The 14,185-nt window shown below is 39.0% G+C and overlaps 1 protein-coding gene across 2 annotated transcripts in view; it reads right to left on the bottom strand.

Annotated features, from left to right (window-relative positions):
* LOC148394305 (glypican-6-like) overlaps positions 1-14,185 on the bottom strand; it is a 53,693-nt gene that overhangs the window by 34,238 nt on the left and 5,270 nt on the right. For both annotated transcript variants that reach the window (XM_088383508.1, XM_088383509.1), the window contains exons 2-3: positions 2,992-3,150; positions 329-720 (exon numbers count right to left, since the gene is read on the bottom strand). In XM_088383508.1, the coding sequence (XP_088239634.1) occupies positions 329-720; positions 2,992-3,150 (551 nt within the window). The remainder of the gene's footprint in view (positions 1-328; positions 721-2,991; positions 3,151-14,185) is intronic.

Genomic DNA, 14,185 nt, shown 5'->3' with positions numbered 1-14,185 from the left:
TGCATTACATCAAACGGAATATTAAGGACATACAGCTTAATTATAGTTGCTAGATGCTTTGGGAGAACTTTGCAAACAACACTGACCAATTTTGGGATTATCTTTTTCTTTGCATGTCATCTCTGGAAACTCTACACAATGTAATCTGTTTGAAGACCCAGACAAAAAAAAATCTGAGTAAGGAGGAAGTTGTTTACAGTGAAACAGCAGAGGAAAGTCAGCTCGCTACAAGAACAGCAAACATGCCCTCGGGCGTGTTAAAAACTGCAGATGATGTGCAAAAAAAAAAAAAAAAAAGTTGTTGATTCTTAGCTGTTCTTTCATTTACCTTGGAGACTCTCTGAGCCACCTCGCGGCCGACCGAGAGTCCTTGGACAAAAGTGCGAGCAGCGATGAACGCCCGGGTGATCTGAGCCTTCAGTTTCCTGGGCACGTCTCCGAAGGGCTTGAGCTGATCTGTGTACTTGCTGACGCACTCCAGGTAGTCTTCAGTGATGACATACTGGGAGTTCAGCAGAGTGAACATACGCTCCAGAAGCCGCGACCAAAAGTCGTTGAGCATTTCCTCCAGGTTGACATTGCCCCCCGTGTAATAACGCTTGAGCTCGGCGAAGAGGTTCTCGAACACCTCGGCGTTCTGCATGTAAGGCTTGCCGTACGTTCGCACGAACATCTCGTTCAAGGACCTCTCAGTGTTCTCCAGGAGCTCCAAGAAGAATTCTGCAAAGAAAACACTCATTAACTCTGATGGTGTGCATTTTACCCACAGGTGAAATTCAGAGTTGTCCATCTAACTGAGATGGAAGTTCAGTTTGAAACTTTTAATCATTGTTGATTCTTTCGCGTACAAACAAGAGCTCCACATGAAGCCTAGTTCTGGGAAGCAATAAGTTTAATGTTTGCAGTCTGTATTGTCCAGATCACATCTGTCAAAATTCATTTCAGATTTATTGTACAGTGTCGAATCAAGATGTCTCTGCAGTATCTCACAAAAGTATTTTTTATTTTATTTTTTTTTAAAGACATAGTACTGTAGACTTCTGATAGGAATGTCAGTTTGCCTAAAATGGTGAAAAAAAATATTTTCCACCTTGGAGATGAAACGAGAGACGTCATTAAATATTTTGTGCGCATGATGATAAAAATGCTTCCTGGTTATCGTTGATATGAACATGTAAACCGGTCTTTGACAGTTAATCCAACAAATGTAAACACAGCGTGTGCTAGGTAAATCGATGGACAGGAACATTATTCTTTGAATTTACGAAACTCCTGTTTCCATGTCAATGTATCAGACAGAATAAAGCTTTCTTCAGAAATGATACTTCATTGACAGCGCCTCTTCTTTTGTTCTCCATTTTGACCCAGTTACATCGAAATTGATTCATCTACATTCAATTCCTCACAATCAACTTTTCTTTTCATATGTTCATCCTGACATTCTAATAAACACATTATGAAGTCTCTTTCAAGAAGCAAACTCCGTAGGTGAGACTCCAACGGTAGGTTTTAATGTCAAGAAACATTGAAACAAACTAATAGAAAGCGTGTTTGGCAAGTTTCGGCTCAACATCGATGCTCGTATCGCTCGCGTCTGTGCTTCTTAGCTAAGAAATGCATGAAGTCGCAAATGCACAATCTTACTGAATAATGCAGCATCTAGATTTATGCTATCCTTTCCTATCTCCTAGAGGTGAATACACCACGTCTACCTTTGCTGGCTTTTGTTCAAACCTGACAATCACACTCAATTTCTTTATTAATCAATCAGTAGTCACTTTGTAATCGATACTTGTGGAAGCACAAAGGAGAAAAGCTGAAAGTTCCAAAACAAAATCTAGTTTGTTGCTGATGAAATTACAGAGAGTGACAGCAAACCCCGAGAGCAAACTGCGCGGCTGGACAAAGCCGCTGGCTTCCTTGTGACATTACCGATACATTGACAGCAAGAAATCTCTGCAGGAAAAAAGATGTTGTCTGGTACTTATTTATCAATTTGTGGTTCATTTGTATCTTAGAGGAAGCTCTATGTGACGCTTTGAATGCCTTTCTGAAATAACGAAAAAAAAGCACATTTCTCTTTTTTAAACAAAAAAAAAAAGAAGAAAAAAAAACATCTCGATTACTGATAATAACGACATGGTTTCCTCTGATACCGGCTATAAACACAAGAGCAGCTTTTAATAGCCGTCTCGTCAGGCAAATACTCAGCTCGAGCGTAAGGTATGGTTTTAAAACCATCCTGTTACCAAGGAAACCTCAAGAGCTTCAAAGTCAACCGGGAATTAAAACTTAATAGGCACAACTTTAATAAGAAATGAAAGTTTTATATGCTGCAATCCACTGGGCGCGCCATTCAAATCACCTTAGACATCAAAAAGACAGGTGGCTATTTTTCCCCCCAGACTTCTTTTTACCTCTGCATGTGAAGTGATGATAAGATATCCCTTCCCACACAGTCTCGTGTCGGTAGCGAGTGGGATTATTATATCTCATTAAGAGGAGCTGACTCCATTGAGGAGCCTTTAAGAGATAAGGGTGAGGTAACATTAGCCCAGTGGTCAAGGCAGTCGCTTTGGGGGCTTCAACTCACAGCACTCACGGCACGGCACGGCATGCAAGAGAATGAAACAAAGCTTAATAATGCAAAGTTTGGCTCTGGGCTGCTCTTTTCAATCTGCTGAGCAAGGAGCCGTAGTTTGTTTAATCCGATGAGGGGAGGCTACTCCGCATGCATGCATATTAACAAGGGGGTTCTCCTATCTCTATACGAGGGGTCGAGTGAAGCGCTACAAACAGTTAACCTTATATCAAATTAACACTGACAGTCTTTTCATTTTTGCTCGTCAACTAAAAAAAAAAATTTACATAAAAAAAAACAACACAGTGATAAGATGTCTACTGGAATGCGAGTCTCCGACTTGACCTATCAATTTTCAGAGCCCGTCCAAAACACAAATTATCAAAATAAACCTCATCGAGATGACTTACCATCGAACTTCTGATGTCGAGACACAAACATGCTCCTCAAGGTGTGACTCATCTCATCCACCAGATCACTAAACTCTTGTTTAATCCGCTGGCCAAAGGTGTCTTCCATTTCTTGGGTACAACATGTGTGAGAATGCGGACACACTCGCAGATTTTCGCCTGTGAAAAGAAACACCAATTAAGAAATAGGTCACGGTAAGAGCAAGTATGCTGACCACCAAACACCATCAAATTCTAAAACTGTAGAGTTGTAGCCTAGATAACGAAGGTCATACTCAACAGCTTCTGTTCAATTTATTTCTTGTTATTTATTGTAAAGCAAAAAAAAGGTGAGGCTCGTAACTAATTAAAAACTTGTTTGTATAAAGACCCACCACACAAAACATTGGAACTTTTTTTATTGGATGAGTTTTCCCATGGCTGTCATCTTTTCTTTCTGAATGTGCTTTAGCTAAAGCAGTAAGCACAAAGAATTACATTGACATTCTTGGCATGTGGCACAAAGAAGCCTTTTCACTCTTGCACATTATTCTCAGGAATAATCTCCATACATCATGATGGAACAACACATCATTTGACAACGTAATGAAAGTGAAAAATTAATCAAAGGAAAACTAAAGAATGGAGGCATATATAAAAAAATAAATTATAGAGAAGTTCAAGTTCCCTAACTGGCACTTAACGTTTGGCACTGAGGTAGCACAGTGAGATGTGTGACAGTATGTAGGCTACAATCTTGCCGTCATGATAGGGCTGAGAATAAATTGTATTGTTGACGGCAAGAGGTAAAGTTAACTTACAGATAAATCAGCGCGAGCTGAGACGCTACAATCTTTTAGAAGATTCGGCTGCACGTTACATAATTAATGACATTGGGGAGAAGTTAATGATGCACATCATTCTCTTCCCTCAAGCACTGATTTAGAAAGAGCAACAGAAATCTTGGGAAGTTTGCTCTATCTCTAAACTTGACGAACACTTTCACTGCTAACAGAATCTATTTCAATATCGTCTTCATTGACAAGTCTCTTTCACATACCGTATTTTCCGCACTATAAGGCGCACTGGGTTATAAGGCGCACCTTTAATGAATGGCCCATTTTAAAACTTTGTCCATATATAAGATATATACATTTGGCCTGCAGGCTGGACTTTGGACACGCCTGCTGTAGTGGCTCAATATTGGTCCATATATAAGGCGCACCTGATTATAAGGCGCACTGTCGGCTTTTGAGAAAATTGGAGGTTTTTAGGTGCGCCTTAAGTGCGGAAAATACGGTATATTAGAATCCAATTTTAATGCTTTTATTGGCTCTGCTGGGATTTTAACTCTTGCTCCGATCAATCCGGGTCATAACCTCTTTTGCAGCTTTGTACATTCAGATAAGATATGGAGCAGATGCCGGTGGTTGAACTAGCCAGCAGAAAGTAGATCAATGAAGGGAGTATAAGTGTTTCACCGTGACACAAATACTGAAGTAAAAGTTTTTTGTTTTTTTTTAAAAGTTAGTACCTGCCACTCATTTGACGACATTAGAACCGTGTCACTGTGCTAAATATAAATATTGTTGAATTGACATGTGACTAATGACTGTCAATTGAACTACTCCACAAAGCAGCATTTACTTTCTGAGTGCTCTCAGCGGAGATTCCAAAAGGCCAATTTTCTCAGCATCAAGTCATTTTCGGTCTTTTCATTTCAAGATACAATTTAGTGCTCGTCTTAAAGTGAGCATTGTGTTACTGTCAATACACACTGCTGCATTGCTCAAGAAAAGATCAAGAAAAGTCATAAAGTCTAGGGAACTATTGATTTATTGTTCATATTGTCGATTTTAATTTGCTGTCCTGGGTTTTATATACATTTCAAACAAGTATAGGGTATGGTGGATGTCTAAATCATGCAACGGCATCATGATATTTAGTCATCTGGATTTTAAAGTTGAAAGCAAAATTGCAATTATTTTCTTCTAAATGTCCTTATTACATTGCGATGGTATGTAATGTAATGCTGAAGAATAAAGAACAATGATTCAGGGATCACCTTAGTGGTGCACCCCCTCACTGTGAAACAAATAGTGACTGTGACCTTTTCATCAGTTGTGTCTGGTGGAGAGTGTGTACGTGTGTGTGTGTGGGGGGCATCTTGACATAACATCTCTTCATTGTTCTCTGGTAGTCTCCAACATGACTAAGCCCGCTGTATATCAATGAACTGCACATTGGGGAAAGGGCTTTCAAGGGACACCAACACTCAGAGGAGCACTGTGCCCTTCCTAGTCAAGGTTAAAACAGCTTGGCCTCACTGGATCATCTGTCTGCCTGACAACCTCATATCTAAGATGGAGGAATAAAGAGCTTATTATAGAGTGCAGGTTTTTTAAAAATCATATGAAATGGATGTGTATTTATTGGGTATACTGCACTGTCAATGGGAGGGAGAAGATGATGATTGACAAGAACAGAAAGCATCAACAGATGTACTATATTACATTTTACCTTTAGATAATTCAGCAGAACGATGTGGAAGACATCACTTATGTGCCACACAAGTATTTTTTTTCCACCATAGCTCAATCCACTCGAACAAATGTGAGTAGACTCTTCACAGCTATAAATTCCTTAGTCCATGCTTTTAGACCAATCTTGCCAATCGTAATGGCCTGAGGTTACCAAGCAACCAACAAACAAAAACTTCATTGTACTTTGTGGTTTGTAAAAAAAAATAGCAAGAAATAACAAAAATGGAACTTAATGTTGGACTCAAATAGGCATTTGCTGCATCTTGGAGCACCATTGAGGGAGTTATTTGGGTTTAGCAACTGGAGCATTTGTGCTTACAAAGGCCAAGTACGTGGCTATCAACAACAACAACAAAAACCAGAATCATACATTTGGAACTATACAGATGTTCACACAACTTCTGTCACTCACAAAATACTACATCGCCATATTATTCCAGATTGTAATGGGGATTCCAGTATTCACCTATATTTACTAGTGGCAAGATGGTGTGCATTAAGTGACATAATTATGTAATTGCGGTGGTGTTCATGAGGAAGTAACTGTATGTCAATTAATTCGGTTTTCATCGTTTCGCAATTGACATTTGTTGGGTAGTTTATTAAGGCATTGGTTTTGTTCGTCTGTTTTTATGAATGGGAGTTTTTCATAAGTGTTTTGTTGTTATTGTTTTGGTATTACAATGAGTTTGTTGGTTTTTATTTGCTAGTTATTTCACTTTGCGATAGTTATTCAACTTATTTAACAGTTTCTCAACTCATTGAGATGTTTTCAGGGTTGTGCACTGCGTCGGATTTCTTTGATAGCAAAGTCATCATTTGTTTCTGAGCTAATGACTGTTCTGGCCGATATTATGTAAAGTTTGATTCCCGTGGGAAGCTGTCTACGACCCTGAGCAAAGCACTCATCGGGAATTATTTCACATGAATAGCCAGCCTTGTTTATTAGTCAGACAGAGGAAGAGGCTTGAAGCACAGAGATGTATCCCTGCTTAACCTTCCTGTATTGAGCCAATCGTCGTGCCTCCGCCTAACAAGAGCGTGCACAGCTTTCTAATGAGCTTTGACTCATTTTAATTACAGCAAAACAGTTTAAGCATGGAATCAGAGTCACTTTTGGGGTGTTTACAAACTGCCATCACGGGGCTCAATTACTTTGCATCACTTGCACGTCAGCGATCCTATGCGCTGTCAACCATATTTGCTGATTTATTCTATTCATTGGTCTAAATATTAGAAACAGCCCTCAGCAAACTTTGTCCGTGTCAATCAAATGTGAGCATGAACATTGGGGGCCTGATTTACCAGGAGCTTAAACATCAGGTAACTATTTATTATATGCCGAATACACAAATATTAGTATTCCATAAATTTTGTCACATGACCTGTCAATGTGATGGGCAGCACTCATCTATATTGTCCTCCCATAGTTTTTTTTTCTACTTTACATACGTATACAACTGCTTCGTTCAGGGAGTCTAAATTAAGACACCACTGTCACTTATCTCTAATTGCACCATAAGTAGAGTACCATTATGCTTAGTCCTTTTTTATGAGGCATTTGAAGCTGCCAACTTTAAAAAGCAGCCAGAGAGATGTACCTGATCACAAAGATATGCAGCATATGTCTCTGGCATCTGCTGCTACCCAAACACTATTTTATTAGTTCTCAATTGAGGTCACAAGCCTTTTTCTTGTTCTAAGGTACTGTGTAGTACTCCATACTCTGCTTTGATAATTTGGCAAATGAGTTACTGTTTTCAATTTAGGATTTCATCAATGTGTCATTTTTATAACTGAGCCATTAAGGTATGTTGTGCAATGTTTGGATTATTTTGCTTGTTAAGCTTCCACACTGTAACACGCCTGCAAACATTTCCATGGAAATCCTGTTTTTAACATTTGAATAGATATCACAACATTGTGAAATAAATCGAATGAGAGTGAATTGGAATGTCGATGAACATCAGTATGCATCCAAAAGCCAATGCATTCGCACACACTCCTCCCTTTCCAGTTTTAATAATGTCTCCAGAGGCGTTGTGTATAGAATAGCCAAGCTCCCTCCTCAAGTTCAAGCTTGCATCAAATCAATTCCAGTGACACTATATCACATTTTGGGTCATGTCACAAGTCATAATGAAAGACATGATGTGCTTTAAATAACTGGCGGCTTCTGCAGGTAGAGACAGAGGGACATGTGGTTGTCCTTGAGTGTGAAAAAAGGACAGATTCCAGACAGAAATGAATTCCCGGCGACATAAAACATTCGACAATGAAAGCGGTGCGATACGTTTGTAGGATGGGAGTCTTCTTTTTATCCCCGGGAGAGTCGGCATGATGGGGAAAACAATATAGAGAAAAAGGGTTTCATCCACCAAGCAAACGTGTCAGTTTTTTTATGTATATGTCAAAGTATCCCACAACAACATGAACCATGTAGGTGTTAAAAATAAAATGGGAGAAAAAAATGTTGAACCAATGAGTGGGTGTTTTCAATGTAAAAACATTTCTAAATGCAGAAAAAAAGTATTGTCAGAAAAATGAAAATTCACTAGTTTTGTTAGTTTCTGTTCATTGACTCATTACCTACTAGTTGTTTAGCTTGCTAGCTACAAAGCGAGAGTCTGCATAATATTTAAGATTTGGATAATGGTTGCTTAAGTTCACTTGTTTTGTTTGGTTAATATTAGTTAGTGGGTTAGTTAGTTTTCTGACTAGTGAGTTAGGAAGATTTGTGTAGTTGAATAGTCATTTTCTGTACAATATTTTCAGATCCTCTATGAAAAATATGTAATCAGTGCTTAACTTCACTTTTTTGTCAAATGCATAGAATAAACAGTTGAGTTTGGTTATTATTTGTCTTTTCCAAAAGAGCTTTGATGTGCTGTTTCTTCTGTATTTTGGATAAAAACACCATCAGTTAGACTCAACTCAAAAGCAATTCATGCAGCAGAATGAACACATAGCTCTCTCTATTTGCCATTTACGGCAAACAGATCAACATTTATAAATATAATAAAAAAAAAAAAAATCTGGCACCAAATAGTTCAAATTAAGCAGGGTGCCAATGCTGCTGGCCTCATCGCACAGCGTGCATACATATTTTATGCTGAGCAGTCATGAGGTCATCTCAGGCAACAAAAAAAAAAAGTCATTTTTGCTTTTTCATAAGATGTCAGAGCCGCGCCAATATTGTCACAGCATTACCCGGCACTAAAGTTATTTTTATGAAGGTAAATATATAAATGGTCATGAGGCTAAAATAGGAGGAAAAATAACAAACCAAGCAAAGGTCCTTGTATAAATAAAAGTCAAGAAGACAAATAGACAAAATAAAATGTACAACGTGCTTGACCTGGAGGCTAATGGCTGTGGAATATTCATGGGCAATATAGCGCTGCAAGGCCTACCAATATCAATACGGTTAAGATTAATGTGTGTATGCATCTTCAGCACATTTAGGAACCATGATCAGCATATGGAACACAGTGTCTGCCTTTTTTTTTTTTTTTTATACACAATATGGACTCAAAGAGGAGGAGGAGGCTGCTATGGATTTCCAGTCCACACGCTGCTTAGACATGCATGCCAACATGCTCTGCATCCATTTAGCGGAGGCGACGGCAGCGCAGGGCAGCAGCCGGTGGCACTTTACTGATTATTACCTTTCACTCAGCATTTAACGGTTTCCTCATTAGCGCTGAAATCTCGCCACAGTGCCAGGACTTCCCGCTCGTCAGCACTCCACTCGGAGGCCGCATTCCCCTGGCCTCAAAACAAAACGAGGGGCCAACATCGCTGGTAACAGACGGTTGCTAAAGATAGACGGTTGCAACGAGGCATTTCGAGACAGGGTTTTGTCTCATTTTGATTTGATGGCTAGGTGAGGCCTTGAGGAAAGCAGACATATCTGACACTACAAGAAAAGTTAAGAATGCTAGTCTTGTGGAAAAAGTGTTTTTTTTTTTACTGAAAAGCATGTCTATCATTTTTTTAATACAACACAGCCCAGTTGCCTCTAAATGGATATTTTGTTTTGTTTTGTGTTCTCAGCGAGAAACCAAATTTCTAATTTTCCATGGAAGACCCTGCCTCAAATATTATCATCTCCCCCTGTGTCAAAATGATTTGGGCTAAAGAGATTTCTTTTTATTAAAATTGATTTTTATGATAGAAACAGTCCAACCGTAGTGATCTGAATGATTCATGTGGTGCAGGCAGCCTATAGTTTTAAATTGATTCAATTAAAAAAAAAGAGAGAGTAAACAATTTCTTCAACTGTTTGTTTTTCAAAGATCCCCTTCCATACATTTTTGTTCATGATTTCATGGAAGGTTTTGAAATGGCTCAGGTCAAGAAATCACAGCTCGGCTTGCGAACATCAAATGACCAAACTCAGAAAATGACATGGATATTAGACTAGTGGGGGTACATACGGCGTATTACTGTAAGAACATTTTGTACTTGACTTTCCCTTTAAACTTTGATGTCTGCTAGGGGTCCGCAACATATCGTTCTGTGGCACAAATGGCCCCCGAGCCCTGTGTTTGGGACCACGTCTTTCGAAGCACTTTTTCTGATGACCATCTCTCTAACGTTCCCAAATCTTAAAAAAGCAAATTTCAGGTGGGTAAATATAGATGTTTTCATAACTTAAAATATAATTCTAACTAGCTGACACAGTAGGAAAAAAAACAGCAACTCTCTTTCACTGCCTTGGGGTTTGGAGCTAAGGAACACTGGATTAGAACCAAAAACCACAAAAAGAATCAAGTCAAATCTTCCATTGCAGATAAGTTCCAGGGATGCATCATCAACAAGATACTCTTGCTGCTTAAAAACACTGAACCTGAAATAATGAGTTTGAAATCCATCAGTGAATGTAGATTACTTCGGGCATCTGGAACCCGAATAGAAAAACAATTAACAATTAGGTTGCATATAGAGCAGATGCTGAATACAAGGTCTTCTCACCATCAGGGTTTCACAAAACTGAGCCACCTTGTAATGTCAGATAGGCAATTGATTTACAGAGCATACAAAATTTACCCTGGGCAGCCATCCATCGTCTATATATTAGTACTTGTCCTCATTAGTAGCTTCACGCCTCTTCTTAACAATTTAGAATTAAAGGTAACTTATGTTTTGGGGATATGGGTAAAAATCCAAATCCACCCAAAAAAGCCAGAGTATGGATTCAAACCCAGAAATTAAAAGTTATTTGGCAGATGTGCTTACCCAATAGTTTGCCTCGTCGCCTTGACTGATAACATGCATTAAAAATCGTGATATTCTCTTCTTGTAGTTTTGACACTTTGTCAATGTTTAGAGCTCCATTTATTCTCAGTCTGCATAATTTTGGACTAACAGCATATGAGGCATGTTTTTTTTTTCCCCCTAATAAACCTTTTAAATCCCTCGCATCTGCAAAACCATCTGCTCATTGTGCTTATCTTGTTCAGAGTCGTGGTGAGATGGAGCCAGCTGACATCGGGGGAAAGACAGATTACACCTTGGACTGGTCGCCACTCAATTACAAAGTAGGTGTAAAGACAGACAACCATTTGCACCATCGCTGAGAGGGGGAACAAAATCCATCCACGAAAACCACAGCTGAGATTTAAAAACCATCTATCGAGTTGTGAGTCAGACGTGCTAATCGCTCGCGCCACATCCTGTCGCTGACATTTAATGTTATATAAAACCGCATTAAACGAGCAGACCCTGAGCTCCTGTTGCTAAGTGCCAAGTGACAGGTGAAATCATGACTCATGCGACAATGTCAACAATATGCATGCTATCTGTGAAAAAACATGGCACACAGGAACATGACTGATTGTTTTTCTAACGGTGCATGCATGACTTCCTGGGACATTACCTACTAATGCAACATTAAACAAACTGAAGACAATTCCCAGTTCTGCTCATTCATCTCACCTTATAAAATTCAAGTATTCCCTTCCTCCTGCTTTTTACGTGAACAGTATCGTCACAAAGCATTTAAACAATGTCTCGGAATAGCATTGAGGAGAGCAAGCATCACGGGGCCATTTTGGGCCGTCACGACGGATGAGATGCGAGTTGGAGTCAAATAAAAATCCCCTCGGCAGCACCAAATGCCATCGTTTGTTTGAGTTCCTCCTCCTGGATGACATCATCAGATTACATTGAAGAGGAGCAGCCCTTGAAGAAGACATATTGCACTGGATTATGATGGCTTTGCTTTTATTATACTTTTTCTCATTTCACATATAGTTGTTTGTAATAGCTTCAGTCCTGACCTTTGGATGTTTTGCTCAAGTCAAAAACTGTTGGCATTCTTTACCGCTCTGACAATGTTTCTGTCATCAACAGCTTCTTTGTTTCCTTGATCTAACTGTTTGAGGTTGCTTACTTGCTCGCTGTTAGTGGTTTCTTTCTTCTTTAGGACATTCCAAATGGTTGTATTGTATTTTGGCCAGTGTTTCTGAATGGTTAGCCATCTTCTCTCAGCTTTCACAATAGCTTGTTTTTTGATCCGTAGACCAGCTCTCTGGTTTTGGAGTTGGTTAAACGTGTAATTGGTTCGAATGTGTCTCGACAGACAAAACACAGGCCAAATCTGAAACTTATCCTGTAAGTCCTGCTCCATTGAGGGGGGTTAGGTCATATTGCACACCAGCCCCACAATACTGCAAGAGAAATATGCAATATAGAAACACCCTAAATACTACCTAAGCATGTTTTTTATAGCATGAATGGCACTTGAAGGTCTTCAAACACACTTTAAAATAATACAACTACATTCAAAAATAAATATTGAGAGCAAGAAGAGGTCCAGTCACTGTTTCCAGTAAATAAATTCCATTTTTAACCATCCCGGAATATAAATTAATAATTATTTCCAAAGATATATATTGTAAAATGAACTTACAGCCATTGCTTTCTGTTGATGTTAAATGCAGGAGTAAAGAGGACAAGCTCATCTGCAAAGAACGAGCCTGATACTTCCTGTTTTCTAATCTTTCAAATTTTATGTTGTATCACCTAGTGTCCGAAAATGGAATTACATCATTCCCTACTTGACAGGTGGGCAGGCATTCCGGCTATATTTATACAAGCAATTAAGAAGACATTTTTCAATAATGCGTCCCCATTCAGAATGACGGTGCCATAAAGGAGCATGAACAGCAGGTGATTTGCGATTGGAGCAGAAGGATAGCGTAGAAATCCAAAGACGTCATCGTAAAGCATCAACTTGACAGCTCTTCACGGATCAGTCTCGGTGACTGTGACAGACAGGAAGGTCACTTTGGTCTGGTAATACATCATCGGCCAATCCTGATCACCCCAGCCCCACCGTGCAGGTACTCCCATTTAACCTTTCTAATCCTCTCCATTCCATTACATGATGCTGGAGAACCTGTGCACATTACACACTCCAGCGAAGCTCATTTATGCCCTTATGCAAGCGGCCAAGGATCAAATAATATAAGCGCTCGTATTTCAGTGGGGGCTCATGGCTGAGTGTAAACAAACGATGACATCAAATGCGACTTTATTGTCATGTGGCCTCCTTTATATCGGAACGTTTTATCTCTGGCGCTAGCTCAATCCAGACAATAGTTATTGGCCGCCGATGTGACATGTTTTCAAATGAATACAGGTAAAAAATTGTGTTCTTTGTTTGTATGACAAAAGGGGACCTTATCACCTCCAGGAAGTGACAGTGATGCTGAGTTTGCTTATTTTGGTGGAGCTGGAGTCGATCACAATTTGTTCCAGGATGCTGCACGCAATAATAACATTTTGAGTTTCTTCACTTGATAAATAAATTATCTATCTAGCTATCTATACAGCTAGCAACCACTTTTATATTTCTGTAGGGAAATATGGAAATAGAAATAGTCCATTCCTTATGTCAAACTGTCACCACAATATTTAAAGAGTACAAAAATTGTTTTAAGCTTCAATTTAACATTGTGCAAGAATTTAAGTTGTTTGAGCATCCATATTAATGAGCTAAACTCAGAGCCACAGGCTAAAATCAAAATAACAAAACAAATATCAATAAATGTTAATATAAATATAAGAATTATTATTATTGTAAATAATAAAAGCAAAGGCGATGTGTTATACCGAATGAGGCAAAATTCCCATTCTGCGATCTTCACCTAATATTTCCCCTCAATAGAATGAGAATAGAACGACTTTACTGTCATTGTACAACGAAAATAAGATATTCTACCAATGGGAGGCTGAAGGTTCACTGGGTTTATTTGAGAGGTCATCCATCCATAATAGTTATTTTGAGCAATCTCAGACAGTCTAAGTCAGTTTTGAAAGGAATTTTCAAGGTTCCATTGTATTTTTGTACTCTTCAAAAGGTTCGATAACGGAATAGCATTTGAATTCTGAGCATGCATCTGCAAACAGCCTCAAGCCAGCTCATCCGCAGGCGGAATCGTGGCCTTGCTCTGACAAAAAGTTTATACCGATGGAGCTGTTAGATTTTGCCTTTTAACCCTGACTCCGCCTAACTCCAAGGCATCGCTTTGACCACAATAAAACTCCGGGATTGCGAGCATGACTTGAGTGCAATTATGCTGAGGTCACAGTTGAGCATGACATTCTGCTACCAATATTTGGAGTTTGGTATAAATAAGCCCGTTTAAAAAAAGAAAAAAAAA

The sequence above is a fragment of the Syngnathus floridae genome, chromosome 8, assembly GCF_059516105.1.
Source record: "Syngnathus floridae isolate MCC-2025c chromosome 8, RoL_Sflo_1.0, whole genome shotgun sequence".
NCBI classification, from domain to species: domain Eukaryota; kingdom Metazoa; phylum Chordata; class Actinopteri; order Syngnathiformes; family Syngnathidae; genus Syngnathus; species Syngnathus floridae.
Note: the sequence above shows the minus strand (reverse complement) of the source record. Positions and strands in the feature narration are given on the sequence as shown.